Source organism: Lactuca saligna, chromosome 6 (assembly GCF_052625555.1).
Source record: "Lactuca saligna cultivar CGN05327 chromosome 6, ASM5262555v1, whole genome shotgun sequence".
NCBI classification, from domain to species: Eukaryota; Viridiplantae; Streptophyta; class Magnoliopsida; order Asterales; family Asteraceae; genus Lactuca; species Lactuca saligna.
The window spans coordinates 48,269,727-48,287,834 of NC_136422.1; the positions used below are offsets into that span (position 1 = coordinate 48,269,727).

General features: G+C 36.2%; 3 protein-coding genes across 3 annotated transcripts; all 3 read left to right on the plus strand.

Moving 5' to 3' along the window:
* Nucleotides 1–483: 483 nt before the first annotated feature.
* On the plus strand, nucleotides 484–5,060 carry LOC145002535 (uncharacterized). The gene is made up of 2 exons (XM_078961787.1): nucleotides 484–534; nucleotides 4,332–5,060. Exons 1-2 carry the CDS (start codon nucleotides 484–486, stop codon nucleotides 5,058–5,060), a joined length of 780 nt encoding a protein of 259 aa, XP_078817913.1.
* A 587-nt stretch (nucleotides 5,061–5,647) lies between these two features.
* Nucleotides 5,648–12,441, plus strand: LOC145002536 (uncharacterized). Its single transcript, XM_078961788.1, has 2 exons — nucleotides 5,648–5,698; nucleotides 11,713–12,441. The coding sequence occupies exons 1-2, from the start codon at nucleotides 5,648–5,650 to the stop codon at nucleotides 12,439–12,441; spliced, it is 780 nt and encodes a 259-aa protein (XP_078817914.1).
* A 587-nt stretch (nucleotides 12,442–13,028) lies between these two features.
* LOC145002537 (uncharacterized) lies at nucleotides 13,029–17,604 on the plus strand. Its single transcript, XM_078961789.1, has 2 exons — nucleotides 13,029–13,079; nucleotides 16,876–17,604. The coding sequence occupies exons 1-2, from the start codon at nucleotides 13,029–13,031 to the stop codon at nucleotides 17,602–17,604; spliced, it is 780 nt and encodes a 259-aa protein (XP_078817915.1).
* Nucleotides 17,605–18,108: the final 504 nt, after the last annotated feature.

Consider the following 18,108-nt stretch of genomic DNA (forward strand, 5'->3'; position numbering starts at 1 on the left):
ATTATTTTAATAATTCGTTGATGTTCGAAATTTTATATTATTTTTTTCAAGAAACCCGTGTAACAAACGGGTATTACACCTAGTGGTGAATAAATCATAAATGTATGTATAGCCAAAACCAAAGAAAGTCCGTTTTGGGCGGAGAATTCAATCTGTGAGCATCATAGATTTCATCGACACCCCTCCCCTCTTTCTTCTTTACTTGTACTACTTCATTGCTCTCCCACTCTCTCGCTCAACCGCTACGCCTAATTCTTGAATTTTTGCCTGCCTCTCGATAATTTCGGAGTGAGTTGCCTTCTTACATATACACTCTTCATTCCTTCTTAATTTTGATTCCGATTTCCTCTCTAACAAGTTGGATCTTACTTTCAAGTGTAGTTGCTTGCTCATCGCTATTACAAATCTATAAATGTTGTATTCATGTTCTTGTCGATACAATCCTGATCTTGTCTGTTCCTTTTGCAGCGCTTGATATACGACATGGATTCCGCCGCCATGACATTTTGCAGTAAACCAATCACCTCCCCTCCGGTATGCTCAGCCACTCTCCTTTTTTGCAATCCAGCTCTTTGGTAGCTACATGTATTCAAAATTGTATCACTGTCTGTATGCTTTCGAATACCGGGATGTTAGATAAGTATTATAATCGTATGGGATAGTTTTATCTTTTATTTCGGTGGATTCAATGTGTGCCGTGTGGTCACTGTGCGTGTAAATCAACGAGGCTGATGGTTGATGCAAGCGTTCTGTGGTAGTAATTTGATGAATATCGGCCTTGGATTGCAAATTTCTTTTCTAGATGCTATTGGAATTACTTTGGCTATGCATGAGTGTTTTTTTTTAAATGATGTTCAAAAACTGCTTTGATTAATGGTGTAGGTTGAGATTTCTATCTCATGTCGTCATTTATAGTTCCATTTCGATATATTTCAATGAAAAAAAACTGATATACTATGTGTGAAGATTGCTAAATGAACATGTTCTGAACAACAATCAATGTGCTATATTTCATGTCTGCTAGCCCCTGTTGTGTATATGTAATATGTGGACCAGATATTATTTCTTATATTGAGTGAACATATATGATTCTACTTTGTCGTATATAGCATTGATGTACGATTTTTTTATCTCTCTAATATTTCGATTTTGTGACCTTGCTTTTCTTTAATACATTTTATTCAATGCTTTTGTTTAATACATGTTTTTCATTTCGACACATGAGCTCCGGTAAATGTTTTTTTGTTAGATAACTAGCTAATGATAGTCCAATTTGCAAAGGTAATGGCTGATCAATTGTCTTGACTGCAATCCAATCACCACTAATCTCATCTCTCTGGGCCTTTCTTGGTAATTTGATGTTAACTGTCATTCATTCGACAAATGCGAAACTCTAAGCTTTCTTCCCCAATTCGCATTTATATTATTTCTTGAAAAGATCAGGTGCCAAATGCGAAACTCTAAGCTTTCTTCCCCAATTCGCATTTATACATTAAAAACATCGCATTTTCATTCAAATTCTTCGCATCTTGCATCCATCCGTCTTTGAGTTCATTCGCATTTCATCGCATTAACTGAGAAATTAATCAGTTGTCTCATATTCGCATTTCAGTTGTTTGAGAAACCCACTTACGAACCCAAATGCGAAACCCACTGATTTCAAATGTGAACCAACCAAAAATCATCAACCACGTACTTGTGTCACCAAATGCGAACTGAATATCACCATTAAATTCTCCTCGCATTCCATAGATGCGAACACAATCCAGATCTCCGACTCCAAGCTTGCGAAATCAAAATCAATTAACCTCAAACAAATCGTGAACTTCTTATGCGAACTGTTTTGACCCACAAAACCAAATGCGAACTCAATTGATGTCATATGCGAACTGATTTCATAGATGCGAACACAATTGATTTCATATGCGAATCCACATCCATCGATATGAAACCAATACCAGTTACAAGCAATTAGTAGCAACCATCGATCCTCTAATTTTCAATTACTCAGCCTTCGCTTTTCATACAACCCGTCGACCCTGAAAAATCGATAAACACCAAATGTCTCATTTTTAGATCGATTTTCTGATTAAATGTCATATTTGAAGAATGATCGATTTTCTGATTAAATGACCCCATTTTGCGAAGTTGGACCACTTATATTATTTCTTGAAAAGATCAGGTGCCAAATGCGAAACTCTAAGCTTTCTTCCCCAATTCGCATTTATACATTAAAAACTTCGCATTTTCATTCAAATTCTTCGCATCTTGCATCCATCCGTCTTTGAGTTCATTCGCATTTCATCGCATTAACTGAGAAATTAATCAGTTGTCTCATATTCGCATTTCAGTTGTTTGAGAAACCCAGATACGAACCCAAATGCGAAACCCACTAATTTCAAATGCGAACCAACCAAAAATCATCAACCACGTACTTGTGTCACCAAATGCGAACTGAATATCACCATTAAATTCTCCTCGCATTCTATAGATGCGAACACAATCCAGATCTCCGACTCCAAGCTTGCGAAATCAAAATCAATTAACCTCAAACAAATCGTGAACTTCTTATGCGAACTGTTTTGACCCACAAAACCAAATGCGAACTCAATTGTTGTCATATGCGAACTGATTTCATAGATGCGAACACAATTGATTTCATATGCGAATCCACATCCATCGATATGAAACCAATACCAGTTACAAGCAATTAGTAGCAACCATCGATCCTCTAATTTTCAAGAACTCAGCCTTCGCTTTTCATACAACCCGTCGACCCTGAAAAATCGATAAACACCAAATGTCTCATTTTTAGATCGATTTTCTGATTAAATGTCATATTTGAAGAATGATCGATTTTCTGATTAAATGACCCCATTTTGCGAAGTTGGACCACTTATATTATTTCTTGAAAAGATCAGGTGCCAAATGCGAAACTCTAAGCTTTCTTCCCCAATTCGCATTTATACATTAAAAACTTCGCATTTTCATTCAAATTCTTCGCATCTTGCATCCATCCGTCTTTGAGTTCATTCGCATTTCATCGCATTAACTGAGAAATTAATCAGTTGTCTCATATTCGCATTTCAGTTGTTTGAGAAACCCAGATACGAACCCAAATGCGAAACCCACTAAATTCAAATGCGAACCAACCAAAAATCATCAACCACGTACTTGTGTCACCAAATGCGAACTGAATATCACCATTAAATTCTCCTCGCATTCTATAGATGCGAACACAATCCAGATCTCCGACTCCAAGCTTGCGAAATCAAAATCAATTAACCTCAAACAAATCGTGAACTTCTTATGCGAACTGTTTTGACCCACAAAACCAAATGCGAACTCAATTGTTGTCATATGCGAACTGATTTCATAGATGCGAACACAATTGATTTCATATGCGAATCCACATCCATCGATATGAAACCAATACCAGTTACAAGCAATTAGTAGCAACCATCGATCCTCTAATTTTCAAGAACTCAGCCTTCGCTTTTCATACAACCCGTCGACCCTGAAAAATCGATAAACACCAAATGTCTCATTTTTAGATCGATTTTCTGATTAAATGTCATATTTGAAGAATGATCGATTTTCTGATTAAATGACCCCATTTTGCGAAGTTGGACCACTTATATTATTTCTTGAAAAGATCAGGTGCCAAATGCGAAACTCTAAGCTTTCTTCCCCAATTCGCATTTATACATTAAAAACTTCGCATTTTCATTCAAATTCTTCGCATCTTGCATCCATCCGTCTTTGAGTTCATTCGCATTTCATCGCATTAACTGAGAAATTAATCAGTTGTCTCATATTCGCATTTCAGTTGTTTGAGAAACCCAGATACGAACCCAAATGCGAAACCCACTAATTTCAAATGCGAACCAACCAAAAATCATCAACCACGTACTTGTGTCACCAAATGCGAACTGAATATCACCATTAAATTCTCCTCGCATTCTATAGATGCGAACACAATCCAGATCTCCGACTCCAAGCTTGCGAAATCAAAATCAATTAACCTCAAACAAATCGTGAACTTCTTATGCGAACTGTTTTGACCCACAAAACCAAATGCGAACTCAATTGTTGTCATATGCGAACTGATTTCATAGATGCGAACACAATTGATTTCATATGCGAATCCACATCCATCGATATGAAACCAATACCAGTTACAAGCAATTAGTAGCAACCATCGATCCTCTAATGAGGAAACAGTTTCCTATTCGATTGTGCTTTGCAATGACAATCAATAAAGATCAGGGACAAACAATTCCATATGTAGGTATCTATCTTCCAGAATTTAGGCTTATTATTGTTTTTAGGGATTATACTGTTCCTTAATTACATTTGTCTATCCTTCTATTGTTGAAAATGCCAATAATCCGATGTTTTTCCAAGAAAGAGCAATCCTTGCACCGAAAAATGAAGTTGTTCAAGAAATAAACAATCGTTTGTTAAAATTATTTCCTGGAGATGAAAAAGAATACTTAAGTTCAGACAGTCTTTGTCAATCGGAGTTTGTACACGATGACTTTGACGAATCTTTATACACTCCTGATGTTCTAAATGGCCTTAGACCTTCAGGTATGCCAATTCATAAATTGGTATTAAAAGTCGGTGTTCCAGTTATGTTATTGAGGAATATTGACCAAAAATACGGTTTGTGTAATGGAACAAGGCTACGAGTTATAGCATTGGGTAAGCGTGTTATAGAAGCAGAGATTATTTCTGGAAGTAATATAGGAAAACGTACGTTTATTCCAAGAATGTCACTGACCCCTTCGGATAAAAGGATTCCTTTCACATTTCAGCGAAGACAGTTTCCACTTGCTGTATGCTTTGCGATGACAATAAACAAAAGTCAAGGACAGTCGCTATCAAAGGTTGGTTTGTTTTTAAGACAACCAGTGTTTACTCATGGACAGTTGTATGTTGCATTGTCTAGAGTTAAAAGCAGAGATGGATTGAAAATATTAATTTTAGACAACGAAGGAAACCCTACCAATAAGACATCTAATGTTGTATTCAAAGAAGTATTTGGAAATTTGTGATTTGTAAAAATTATTTAATTAGAACATTTCATTAATGATTTCTTTTTGGTATTTTGAGTTCAATTACACACTTATTCAATAAACTTTTCACTTATATGTGTTGTATTATTTTAATAATTCGTTGATGTTCGAAATTTTATATTATTTTTTTCAAGAAACCCGTGTAACACACGGGTATTACACCTAGTGGTGAATAAATCATAAATGTATGTATAGCCAAAACCAAAGAAAGTCCGTTTTGGGCGGAGAATTCAATCTGTGAGCATCATAGATTTCATCGACACCCCTCCCCTCTTTCTTCTTTACTTGTACTACTTCATTGCTCTCACACTCTCTCGCTCAACCGCTACGCCTAATTCTTGAATTTTTGCCTGCCTCTCGATAATTTCGGAGTGAGTTGCCTTCTTACATATACACTCTTCATTCCTTCTTAATTTTGATTTCGATTTCCTCTCTAACAAGTTGGATCTTACTTTCAAGTGTAGTTGCTTGCTCATCGCTATTACAAATCTATAAATGCTGTATTCATGTTCTTGTCGATACAATCCTGATCTTGTCTGTTCCTTTTGCAGCGCTTGATATACGACATGGATTCCGCCGCCATGACATTTTGCAGTAAACCAATCACCTCCCCTCCGGTATGCTCAGCCACTCTCCTTTTTTGCAATCCAGCTCTTTGGTAGCTACATGTATTCAAAATTGTATCACTGTCTGTATGCTTTCGAATACCGGGATGTTAGATAAGTATTATAATCGTATGGGATAGTTTTATCTTTTATTTCGGTGGATTCAATGTGTGCCGTGTGGTCACTGTGCGTGTAAATCAACGAGGCTGATGGTTGATGCAAGCGTTCTGTGGTAGTAATTTGATGAATATCGGCCTTGGATTGCAAATTTCTTTTCTAGATGCTATTGGAATTACTTTGGCTATGCATGAGTGTTTTTTTTTAAATGATGTTCAAAAACTGCTTTGATTAATGGTGTAGGTTGAGATTTCTATCTCATGTCGTCATTTATAGTTCCATTTCGATATATTTCAATGAAAAAAAACTGATATACTATGTGTGAAGATTGCTAAATGAACATGTTCTGAACAACAATCAATGTGCTATATTTCATGTCTGCTAGCCCCTGTTGTGTATATGTAATATGTGGACCAGATATTATTTCTTATATTGAGTGAACATATATGATTCTACTTTGTCGTATATAGCATTGATGTACGATTTTTTTATCTCTCTAATATTTCGATTTTGTGACCTTGCTTTTGTTTAATACATTTTATTCAATGCTTTTGTTTAATACATGTTTTTCATTTCGACACATGAGCTCCGGTAAATGTTTTTTTGTTAGATAACTAGCTAATGATAGTCCAATTTGCAAAGGTAATGGCTGATCAATTGTCTTGACTGCAATCCAATCACCACTAATCTCATCTCTCTGGGCCTTTCTTGGTAATTTGATGTTAACTGTCATTCATTCGACAAATGCGAAACTCTAAGCTTTCTTCCCCAATTCGCATTTATATTATTTCTTGAAAAGATCAGGTGCCAAATGCGAAACTCTAAGCTTTCTTCCCCAATTCGCATTTATACATTAAAAACATCGCATTTTCATTCAAATTCTTCGCATCTTGCATCCATCCGTCTTTGAGTTCATTCGCATTTCATCGCATTAACTGAGAAATTAATCAGTTGTCTCATATTCGCATTTCAGTTGTTTGAGAAACCCACTTACGAACCCAAATGCGAAACCCACTGATTTCAAATGTGAACCTACCAAAAATCATCAACCACGTACTTGTGTCACCAAATGCGAACTGAATATCACCATTAAATTCTCCTCGCATTCTATAGATGCGAACACAATCCAGATCTCCGACTCCAAGCTTGCGAAATCAAAATCAATTAACCTCAAACAAATCGTGAACTTCTTATGCGAACTGTTTTGACCCACAAAACCAAATGCGAACTCAATTGATGTCATATGCGAACTGATTTCATAGATGCGAACACAATTGATTTCATATGCGAATCCACATCCATCGATATGAAACCAATACCAGTTACAAGCAATTAGTAGCAACCATCGATCCTCTAATTTTCAATTACTCAGCCTTCGCTTTTCATACAACCCGTCGACCCTGAAAAATCGATAAACACCAAATGTCTCATTTTTAGATCGATTTTCTGATTAAATGTCATATTTGAAGAATGATCGATTTTCTGATTAAATGACCCCATTTTGCGAAGTTGGACCACTTATATTATTTCTTGAAAAGATCAGGTGCCAAATGCGAAACTCTAAGCTTTCTTCCCCAATTCGCATTTATACATTAAAAACATCGCATTTTCATTCAAATTCTTCGCATCTTGCATCCATCCGTCTTTGAGTTCATTCGCATTTCATCGCATTAACTGAGAAATTAATCAGTTGTCTCATATTCGCATTTCAGTTGTTTGAGAAACCCACTTACGAACCCAAATGCGAAACCCACTGATTTCAAATGTGAACCAACCAAAAATCATCAACCACGTACTTGTGTCACCAAATGCGAACTGAATATCACCATTTAATTCTCCTCGCATTCCATAGATGCGAACACAATCCAGATCTCCGACTCCAAGCTTGCGAAATCAAAATCAATTAACCTCAAACAAATCGTGAACTTCTTATGCGAACTGTTTTGACCCACAAAACCAAATGCGAACTCAATTGATGTCATATGCGAACTGATTTCATAGATGCGAACACAATTGATTTCATATGCGAATCCACATCCATCGATATGAAACCAATACCAGTTACAAGCAATTAGTAGCAACCATCGATCCTCTAATTTTCAATTACTCAGCCTTCGCTTTTCATACAACCCGTCGACCCTGAAAAATCGATAAACACCAAATGTCTCATGTTTAGATCGATTTTCTGATTAAATGTCATATTTGAAGAATGATCGATTTTCTGATTAAATGACCCCATTTTGCGAAGTTGGACCACTTATATTATTTCTTGAAAAGATCAGGTGCCAAATGCGAAACTCTAAGCTTTCTTCCCCAATTCGCATTTATACATTAAAAACTTCGCATTTTCATTCAAATTCTTCGCATCTTGCATCCATCCGTCTTTGAGTTCATTCGCGTTTCATCGCATTAACTGAGAAATTAATCAGTTGTCTCATATTCGCATTTCAGTTGTTTGAGAAACCCAGATACGAACCCAAATGCGAAACCCACTAATTTCAAATGCGAACCAACCAAAAATCATCAACCACGTACTTGTGTCACCAAATGCGAACTGAATATCACCATTAAATTCTCCTCGCATTCTATAGATGCGAACACAATCCAGATCTCCGACTCCAAGCTTGCGAAATCAAAATCAATTAACCTCAAACAAATCGTGAACTTCTTATGCGAACTGTTTTGACCCACAAAACCAAATGCGAACTCAATTGTTGTCATATGCGAACTGATTTCATAGATGCGAACACAATTGATTTCATATGCGAATCCACATCCATCGATATGAAACCAATACCAGTTACAAGCAATTAGTAGCAACCATCGATCCTCTAATTTTCAAGAACTCAGCCTTCGCTTTTCATACAACCCGTCGACCCTGAAAAATCGATAAACACCAAATGTCTCATTTTTAGATCGATTTTCTGATTAAATGTCATATTTGAAGAATGATCGGTTTTCTGATTAAATGACCCCATTTTGCGAAGTTGGACCACTTATATTATTTCCTGAAAAGATCAGGTGCCAAATGCGAAACTCTAAGCTTTCTTCCCCAATTCGCATTTATACATTAAAAACTTCGCATTTTCATTCAAATTCTTCGCATCTTGCATCCATCCGTCTTTGAGTTCATTCGCATTTCATCGCATTAACTGAGAAATTAATCAGTTGTCTCATATTCGCATTTCAGTTGTTTGAGAAACCCAGATACGAACCCAAATGCGAAACCCACTAAATTCAAATGCGAACCAACCAAAAATCATCAACCACGTACTTGTGTCACCAAATGCGAACTGAATATCACCATTAAATTCTCCTCGCATTCTATAGATGCGAACACAATCCAGATCTCCGACTCCAAGCTTGCGAAATCAAAATCAATTAACCTCAAACAAATCGTGAACTTCTTATGCGAACTGTTTTGACCCACAAAACCAAATGCGAACTCAATTGTTGTCATATGCGAACTGATTTCATAGATGCGAACACAATTGATTTCATATGCGAATCCACATCCATCGATATGAAACCAATACCAGTTACAAGCAATTAGTAGCAACCATCGATCCTCTAATTTTCAAGAACTCAGCCTTCGCTTTTCATACAACCCGTCGACCCTGAAAAATCGATAAACACCAAATGTCTCATTTTTAGATCGATTTTCTGATTAAATGTCATATTTGAAGAATGATCGATTTTCTGATTAAATGACCCCATTTTGCGAAGTTGGACCACTTATATTATTTCTTGAAAAGATCAGGTGCCAAATGCGAAACTCTAAGCTTTCTTCCCCAATTCGCATTTATACATTAAAAACTTCGCATTTTCATTCAAATTCTTCGCATCTTGCATCCATCCGTCTTTGAGTTCATTCGCATTTCATCGCATTAACTGAGAAATTAATCAGTTGTCTCATATTCGCATTTCAGTTGTTTGAGAAACCCAGATACGAACCCAAATGCGAAACCCACTAATTTCAAATGCGAACCAACCAAAAATCATCAACCACGTACTTGTGTCACCAAATGCGAACTGAATATCACCATTAAATTCTCCTCGCATTCTATAGATGCGAACACAATCCAGATCTCCGACTCCAAGCTTGCAAAATCAAAATCAATTAACCTCAAACAAATCGTGAACTTCTTATGCGAACTGTTTTGACCCACAAAACCAAATGCGAACTCAATTGTTGTCATATGCGAACTGATTTCATAGATGCGAACACAATTGATTTCATATGCGAATCCACATCCATCGATATGAAACCAATACCAGTTACAAGCAATTAGTAGCAACCATCGATCCTCTAATTTTCAAGAACTCAGCCTTCGCTTTTCATACAACCCGTCGACCCTGAAAAATCGATAAACACCAAATGTCTCATTTTTAGATCGATTTTCTGATTAAATGTCATATTTGAAGAATGATCGATTTTCTGATTAAATGACCCCATTTTGCGAAGTTGGACCACTTATATTATTTCTTGAAAAGATCAGGTGCCAAATGCGAAACTCTAAGCTTTCTTCCCCAATTCGCATTTATACATTAAAAACTTCGCATTTTCATTCAAATTCTTCGCATCTTGCATCCATCCGTCTTTGAGTTCATTCGCATTTCATCGCATTAACTGAGAAATTAATCAGTTGTCTCATATTCGCATTTCAGTTGTTTGAGAAACCCAGATACGAACCCAAATGCGAAACCCACTAATTTCAAATGCGAACCAACCAAAAATCATCAACCACGTACTTGTGTCACCAAATGCGAACTGAATATCACCATTAAATTCTCCTCGCATTCTATAGATGCGAACACAATCCAGATCTCCGACTCCAAGCTTGCGAAATCAAAATCAATTAACCTCAAACAAATCGTGAACTTCTTATGCGAACTGTTTTGACCCACAAAACCAAATGCGAACTCAATTGTTGTCATATGCGAACTGATTTCATAGATGCGAACACAATTGATTTCATATGCGAATCCACATCCATCGATATGAAACCAATACCAGTTACAAGCAATTAGTAGCAACCATCGATCCTCTAATTTTCAAGAACTCAGCCTTCGCTTTTCATACAACCCGTCGACCCTGAAAAATCGATAAACACCAAATGTCTCATTTTTAGATCGATTTTCTGATTAAATGTCATGTTTGAAGAATGATCGATTTTCTGATTAAATGACCCCATTTTGCGAAGTTGGACCACTTATATTATTTCTTGAAAAGATCAGGTGCCAAATGCGAAACTCTAAGCTTTCTTCCCCAATTCGCATTTATACATTAAAAACTTCGCATTTTCATTCAAATTCTTCGCATCTTGCATCCATCCGTCTTTGAGTTCATTCGCATTTCATCGCATTAACTGAGAAATTAATCAGTTGTCTCATATTCGCATTTCAGTTGTTTGAGAAACCCAGATACGAACCCAAATGCGAAACCCACTAATTTCAAATGCGAACCAACCAAAAATCATCAACCACGTACTTGTGTCACCAAATGCGAACTGAATATCACCATTAAATTCTCCTCGCATTCTATAGATGCGAACACAATCCAGATCTCCGACTCCAAGCTTGCGAAATCAAAATCAATTAACCTCAAACAAATCGTGAACTTCTTATGCGAACTGTTTTGACCCACAAAACCAAATGCGAACTCAATTGTTGTCATATGCGAACTGATTTCATAGATGCGAACACAATTGATTTCATATGCGAATCCACATCCATCGATATGAAACCAATACCAGTTACAAGCAATTAGTAGCAACCATCGATCCTCTAATGAGGAAACAGTTTCCTATTCGATTGTGCTTTGCAATGACAATCAATAAAGATCAGGGACAAACAATTCCATATGTAGGTATCTATCTTCCAGAATTTAGGCTTATTATTGTTTTTAGGGATTATACTGTTCCTTAATTACATTTGTCTATCCTTCTATTGTTGAAAATGCCAATAATCCGATGTTTTTCCAAGAAAGAGCAATCCTTGCACCGAAAAATGAAGTTGTTCAAGAAATAAACAATCGTTTGTTAAAATTATTTCCTGGAGATGAAAAAGAATACTTAAGTTCAGACAGTCTTTGTCAATCGGAGTTTGTACACGATGACTTTGACGAATCTTTATACACTCCTGATGTTCTAAATGGCCTTAGACCTTCAGGTATGCCAATTCATAAATTGGTATTAAAAGTCGGTGTTCCAGTTATGTTATTGAGGAATATTGACCAAAAATACGGTTTGTGTAATGGGACAAGGCTACGAGTTATAGCATTGGGTAAGCGTGTTATAGAAGCAGAGATTATTTCTGGAAGTAATATAGGAAAACGTACGTTTATTCCAAGAATGTCACTGACCCCTTCGGATAAAAGGATTCCTTTCACATTTCAGCGAAGACAGTTTCCACTTGCTGTATGCTTTGCGATGACAATAAACAAAAGTCAAGGACAGTCGCTATCAAAGGTTGGTTTGTTTTTAAGACAACCAGTGTTTACTCATGGACAGTTGTATGTTGCATTGTCTAGAGTTAAAAGCAGAGATGGATTGAAAATATTAATTTTAGACAACGAAGGAAACCCTACCAATAAGACATCTAATGTTGTATTCAAAGAAGTATTTGGAAATTTGTGATTTGTAAAAATTATTTAATTAGAACATTTCATTAATGATTTCTTTTTGGTATTTTGAGTTCAATTACACACTTATTCAATAAACTTTTCACTTATATGTGTTGTATTATTTTAATAATTCGTTGATGTTCGAAATTTTATATTATTTTTTTCAAGAAACCCGTGTAACAAACGGGTATTACACCTAGTGGTGAATAAATCATAAATGTATGTATAGCCAAAACCAAAGAAAGTCCGTTTTGGGCGGAGAATTCAATCTGTGAGCATCATAGATTTCATCGACACCCCTCCCCTCTTTCTTCTTTACTTGTACTACTTCATTGCTCTCACACTCTCTCGCTCAACCGCTACGCCTAATTCTTGAATTTTTGCCTGCCTCTCGATAATTTCGGAGTGAGTTGCCTTCTTACATATACACTCTTCATTCCTTCTTAATTTTGATTCCGATTTCCTCTCTAACAAGTTGGATCTTACTTTCAAGTGTAGTTGCTTGCTCATCGCTATTACAAATCTATAAATGATGTATTCATGTTCTTGTCGATACAATCCTGATCTTGTCTGTTCCTTTTGCAGCGCTTGATATACGACATGGATTCCGCCGCCATGACATTTTGCAGTAAACCAATCACCTCCCCTCCGGTATGCTCAGCCACTCTCCTTTTTTGCAATCCAGCTCTTTGGTAGCTACATGTATTCAAAATTGTATCACTGTCTGTATGCTTTCGAATACCGGGATGTTAGATAAGTATTATAATCGTATGGGATAGTTTTATCTTTTATTTCGGTGGATTCAATGTGTGCCGTGTGGTCACTGTGCGTGTAAATCAACGAGGCTGATGGTTGATGCAAGCGTTCTGTGGTAGTAATTTGATGAATATCGGCCTTGGATTGCAAATTTCTTTTCTAGATGCTATTGGAATTACTTTGGCTATGCATGAGTGTTTTTTTTTAAATGATGTTCAAAAACTGCTTTGATTAATGGTGTAGGTTGAGATTTCTATCTCATGTCGTCATTTATAGTTCCATTTCGATATATTTCAATGAAAAAAAACTGATATACTATGTGTGAAGATTGCTAAATGAACATGTTCTGAACAACAATCAATGTGCTATATTTCATGTCTGCTAGCCCCTGTTGTGTATATGTAATATGTGGACCAGATATTATTTCTTATATTGAGTGAACATATATGATTCTACTTTGTCGTATATAGCATTGATGTACGATTTTTTTATCTCTCTAATATTTCGATTTTGTGACCTTGCTTTTGTTTAATACATTTTATCCAATGCTTTTGTTTAATACATGTTTTTCATTTCGACACATGAGCTCCGGTAAATGTTTTTTTGTTAGATAACTAGCTAATGATAGTCCAATTTGCAAAGGTAATGGCTGATCAATTGTCTTGACTGCAATCCAATCACCACTAATCTCATCTCTCTGGGCCTTTCTTGGTAATTTGATGTTAACTGTCATTCATTCGACAAATGCGAAACTCTAAGCTTTCTTCCCCAATTCGCATTTATATTATTTCTTGAAAAGATCAGGTGCCAAATGCGAAACTCTAAGCTTTCTTCCCCAATTCGCATTTATACATTAAAAACATCGCATTTTCATTCAAATTCTTCGCATCTTGCATCCATCCGTCTTTGAGTTCATTCGCATTTCATCGCATTAACTGAGAAATTAATCAGTTGTCTCATATTCGCATTTCAGTTGTTTGAGAAACCCACTTACGAACCCAAATGCGAAACCCACTGATTTCAAATGTGAACCAACCAAAAATCATCAACCACGTACTTGTGTCACCAAATGCGAACTGAATATCACCATTAAATTCTCCTCGCATTCTATAGATGCGAACACAATCCAGATCTCCGACTCCAAGCTTGCGAAATCAAAATCAATTAACCTCAAACAAATCGTGAACTTCTTATGCGAACTGTTTTGACCCACAAAACCAAATGCGAACTCAATTGATGTCATATGCGAACTGATTTCATAGATGCGAACACAATTGATTTCATATGCGAATCCACATCCATCGATATGAAACCAATACCAGTTACAAGCAATTAGTAGCAACCATCGATCCTCTAATTTTCAATTACTCAGCCTTCGCTTTTCATACAACCCGTCGACCCTGAAAAATCGATAAACACCAAATGTCTCATTTTTAGATCGATTTTCTGATTAAATGTCATATTTGAAGAATGATCGATTTTCTGATTAAATGACCCCATTTTGCGAAGTTGGACCACTTATATTATTTCTTGAAAAGATCAGGTGCCAAATGCGAAACTCTAAGCTTTCTTCCCCAATTCGCATTTATACATTAAAAACTTCGCATTTTCATTCAAATTCTTCGCATCTTGCATCCATCCGTCTTTGAGTTCATTCGCATTTCATCGCATTAACTGAGAAATTAATCAGTTGTCTCATATTCGCATTTTAGTTGTTTGAGAAACCCAGATACGAACCCAAATGCGAAACCCACTAATTTCAAATGCGAACCAACCAAAAATCATCAACCACGTACTTGTGTCACCAAATGCGAACTGAATATCACCATTAAATTCTCCTCGCATTCTATAGATGCGAACACAATCCAGATCTCCGACTCCAAGCTTGCGAAATCAAAATCAATTAACCTCAAACAAGTCGTGAACTTCTTATGCGAACTGTTTTGACCCACAAAACCAAATGCGAACTCAATTGTTGTCATATGCGAACTGATTTCATAGATGCGAACACAATTGATTTCATATGCGAATCCACATCCATCGATATGAAACCAATACCAGTTACAAGCAATTAGTAGCAACCATCGATCCTCTAATTTTCAAGAACTCAGCCTTCGCTTTTCATACAACCCGTCGACCCTGAAAAATCGATAAACACCAAATGTCTCATTTTTAGATCGATTTTCTGATTAAATGTCATATTTGAAGAATGATCGATTTTCTGATTAAATGACCCCATTTTGCGAAGTTGGACCATTTATATTATTTCTTGAAAAGATCAGGTGCCAAAGCGAAACTCTAAGCTTTCTTCCCCAATTCGCATTTATACATTAAAAACTTCGCATTTTCATTCAAATTCTTCGCATCTTGCATCCATCCGTCTTTGAGTTCATTCGCATTTCATCGCATTAACTGAGAAATTAATCAGTTGTCTCATATTCGCATTTCAGTTGTTTGAGAAACCCAGATACGAACCCAAATGCGAAACCCACTAATTTCAAATGCGAACCAACCAAAAATCATCAACCACGTACTTGTGTCACCAAATGCGAACTGAATATCACCATTAAATTCTCCTCGCATTCTATAGATGCGAACACAATCCAGATCTCCGACTCCAAGCTTGCGAAATCAAAATCAATTAACCTCAAACAAGTCGTGAACTTCTTATGCGAACTGTTTTGACCCACAAAACCAAATGCGAACTCAATTGTTGTCATATGCGAACTGATTTCATAGATGCGAACACAATTGATTTCATATGCGAATCCACATCCATCGATATGAAACCAATACCAGTTACAAGCAATTAGTAGCAACCATCGATCCTCTAATTTTCAAGAACTCAGCCTTCGCTTTTCATACAACCCGTCGACCCTGAAAAATCGATAAACACCAAATGTCTCATTTTTAGATCGATTTTCTGATTAAATGTCATATTTGAAGAATGATCGATTTTCTGATTAAATGACCCCATTTTGCGAAGTTGGACCACTTATATTATTTCTTGAAAAGATCAGGTGCCAAATGCGAAACTCTAAGCTTTCTTCCCCAATTCGCATTTATACATTAAAAACTTCGCATTTTCATTCAAATTCTTCGCATCTTGCATCCATCCGTCTTTGAGTTCATTCGCATTTCATCGCATTAACTGAGAAATTAATCAGTTGTCTCATATTCGCATTTCAGTTGTTTGAGAAACCCAGATACGAACCCAAATGCGAAACCCACTAATTTCAAATGCGAACCAACCAAAAATCATCAACCACGTACTTGTGTCACCAAATGCAAACTGAATATCACCATTAAATTCTCCTCGCATTCTATAGATGCGAACACAATCCAGATCTCCGACTCCAAGCTTGCGAAATCAAAATCAATTAACCTCAAACAAATCGTGAACTTCTTATGCGAACTGTTTTGACCCACAAAACCAAATGCGAACTCAATTGTTGTCATATGCGAACTGATTTCATAGATGCGAACACAATTGATTTCATATGCGAATCCACATCCATCGATATGAAACCAATACCAGTTACAAGCAATTAGTAGCAACCATCGATCCTCTAATGAGGAAACAGTTTCCTATTCGATTGTGCTTTGCAATGACAATCAATAAAGATCAGGGACAAACAATTCCATATGTAGGTATCTATCTTCCAGAATTTAGGCTTATTATTGTTTTTAGGGATTATACTGTTCCTTAATTACATTTGTCTATCCTTCTATTGTTGAAAATGCCAATAATCCGATGTTTTTCCAAGAAAGAGCAATCCTTGCACCGAAAAATGAAGTTGTTCAAGAAATAAACAATCGTTTGTTAAAATTATTTCCTGGAGATGAAAAAGAATACTTAAGTTCAGACAGTCTTTGTCAATCGGAGTTTGTACACGATGACTTTGACGAATCTTTATACACTCCTGATGTTCTAAATGGCCTTAGACCTTCAGGTATGCCAATTCATAAATTGGTATTAAAAGTCGGTGTTCCAGTTATGTTATTGAGGAATATTGACCAAAAATACGGTTTGTGTAATGGAACAAGGCTACGAGTTATAGCATTGGGTAAGCGTGTTATAGAAGCAGAGATTATTTCTGGAAGTAATATAGGAAAACGTACGTTTATTCCAAGAATGTCACTGACCCCTTCGGATAAAAGGATTCCTTTCACATTTCAGCGAAGACAGTTTCCACTTGCTGTATGCTTTGCGATGACAATAAACAAAAGTCAAGGACAGTCGCTATCAAAGGTTGGTTTGTTTTTAAGACAACCAGTGTTTACTCATGGACAGTTGTATGTTGCATTGTCTAGAGTTAAAAGCAGAGATGGATTGAAAATATTAATTTTAGACAACGAAGGAAACCCTACCAATAAGACATCTAATGTTGTATTCAAAGAAGTATTTGGAAATTTGTGATTTGTAAAAATTATTTAATTAGAACATTTCATTAATGATTTCTTTTTGGTATTTTGAGTTCAATTACACACTTATTCAATAAACTTTTCACTTATATGTGTTGTATTATTTTAATAATTCGTTGATGTTCGAAATTTTATATTATTTTTTTCAAGAAACCCGTGTAACAAACGGGTATTACACCTAGTGGTGAATAAATCATAAATGTATGTATAGCCAAAACCAAAGAAAGTCCGTTTTGGGCGGAGAATTCAATCTGTGAGCATCATAGATTTCATCGACACCCCTCCCCTCTTTCTTCTTTACTTGTACTACTTCATTGCTCTCACACTCTCTCGCTCAACCGCTACGCCTAATTCTTGAATTTTTGCCTGCCTCTCGATAATTTCGGAGTGAGTTGCCTTCTTACATATACACTCTTCATTCCTTCTTAATTTTGATTCCGATTTCCTCTCTAACAAGTTGGATCTTACTTTCAAGTGTAGTTGCTTGCTCATCGCTATT

Coding starts and splice junctions, on each gene's coding strand:
- LOC145002537 (XM_078961789.1), top strand. CDS start 13,029: ATGGATTCCGCCGCCATGACATTTTGCAGTAAACCAATCACCTCCCCT. Junction 13,080..16,875: donor AACCAATCACCTCCCCTCCG/GTATGCTCAGCC, acceptor TATTGTTTTTAG/GGATTATACTGTTCCTTAAT.
- LOC145002535 (XM_078961787.1), top strand. CDS start 484: ATGGATTCCGCCGCCATGACATTTTGCAGTAAACCAATCACCTCCCCT. Junction 535..4,331: donor AACCAATCACCTCCCCTCCG/GTATGCTCAGCC, acceptor TATTGTTTTTAG/GGATTATACTGTTCCTTAAT.
- LOC145002536 (XM_078961788.1), top strand. CDS start 5,648: ATGGATTCCGCCGCCATGACATTTTGCAGTAAACCAATCACCTCCCCT. Junction 5,699..11,712: donor AACCAATCACCTCCCCTCCG/GTATGCTCAGCC, acceptor TATTGTTTTTAG/GGATTATACTGTTCCTTAAT.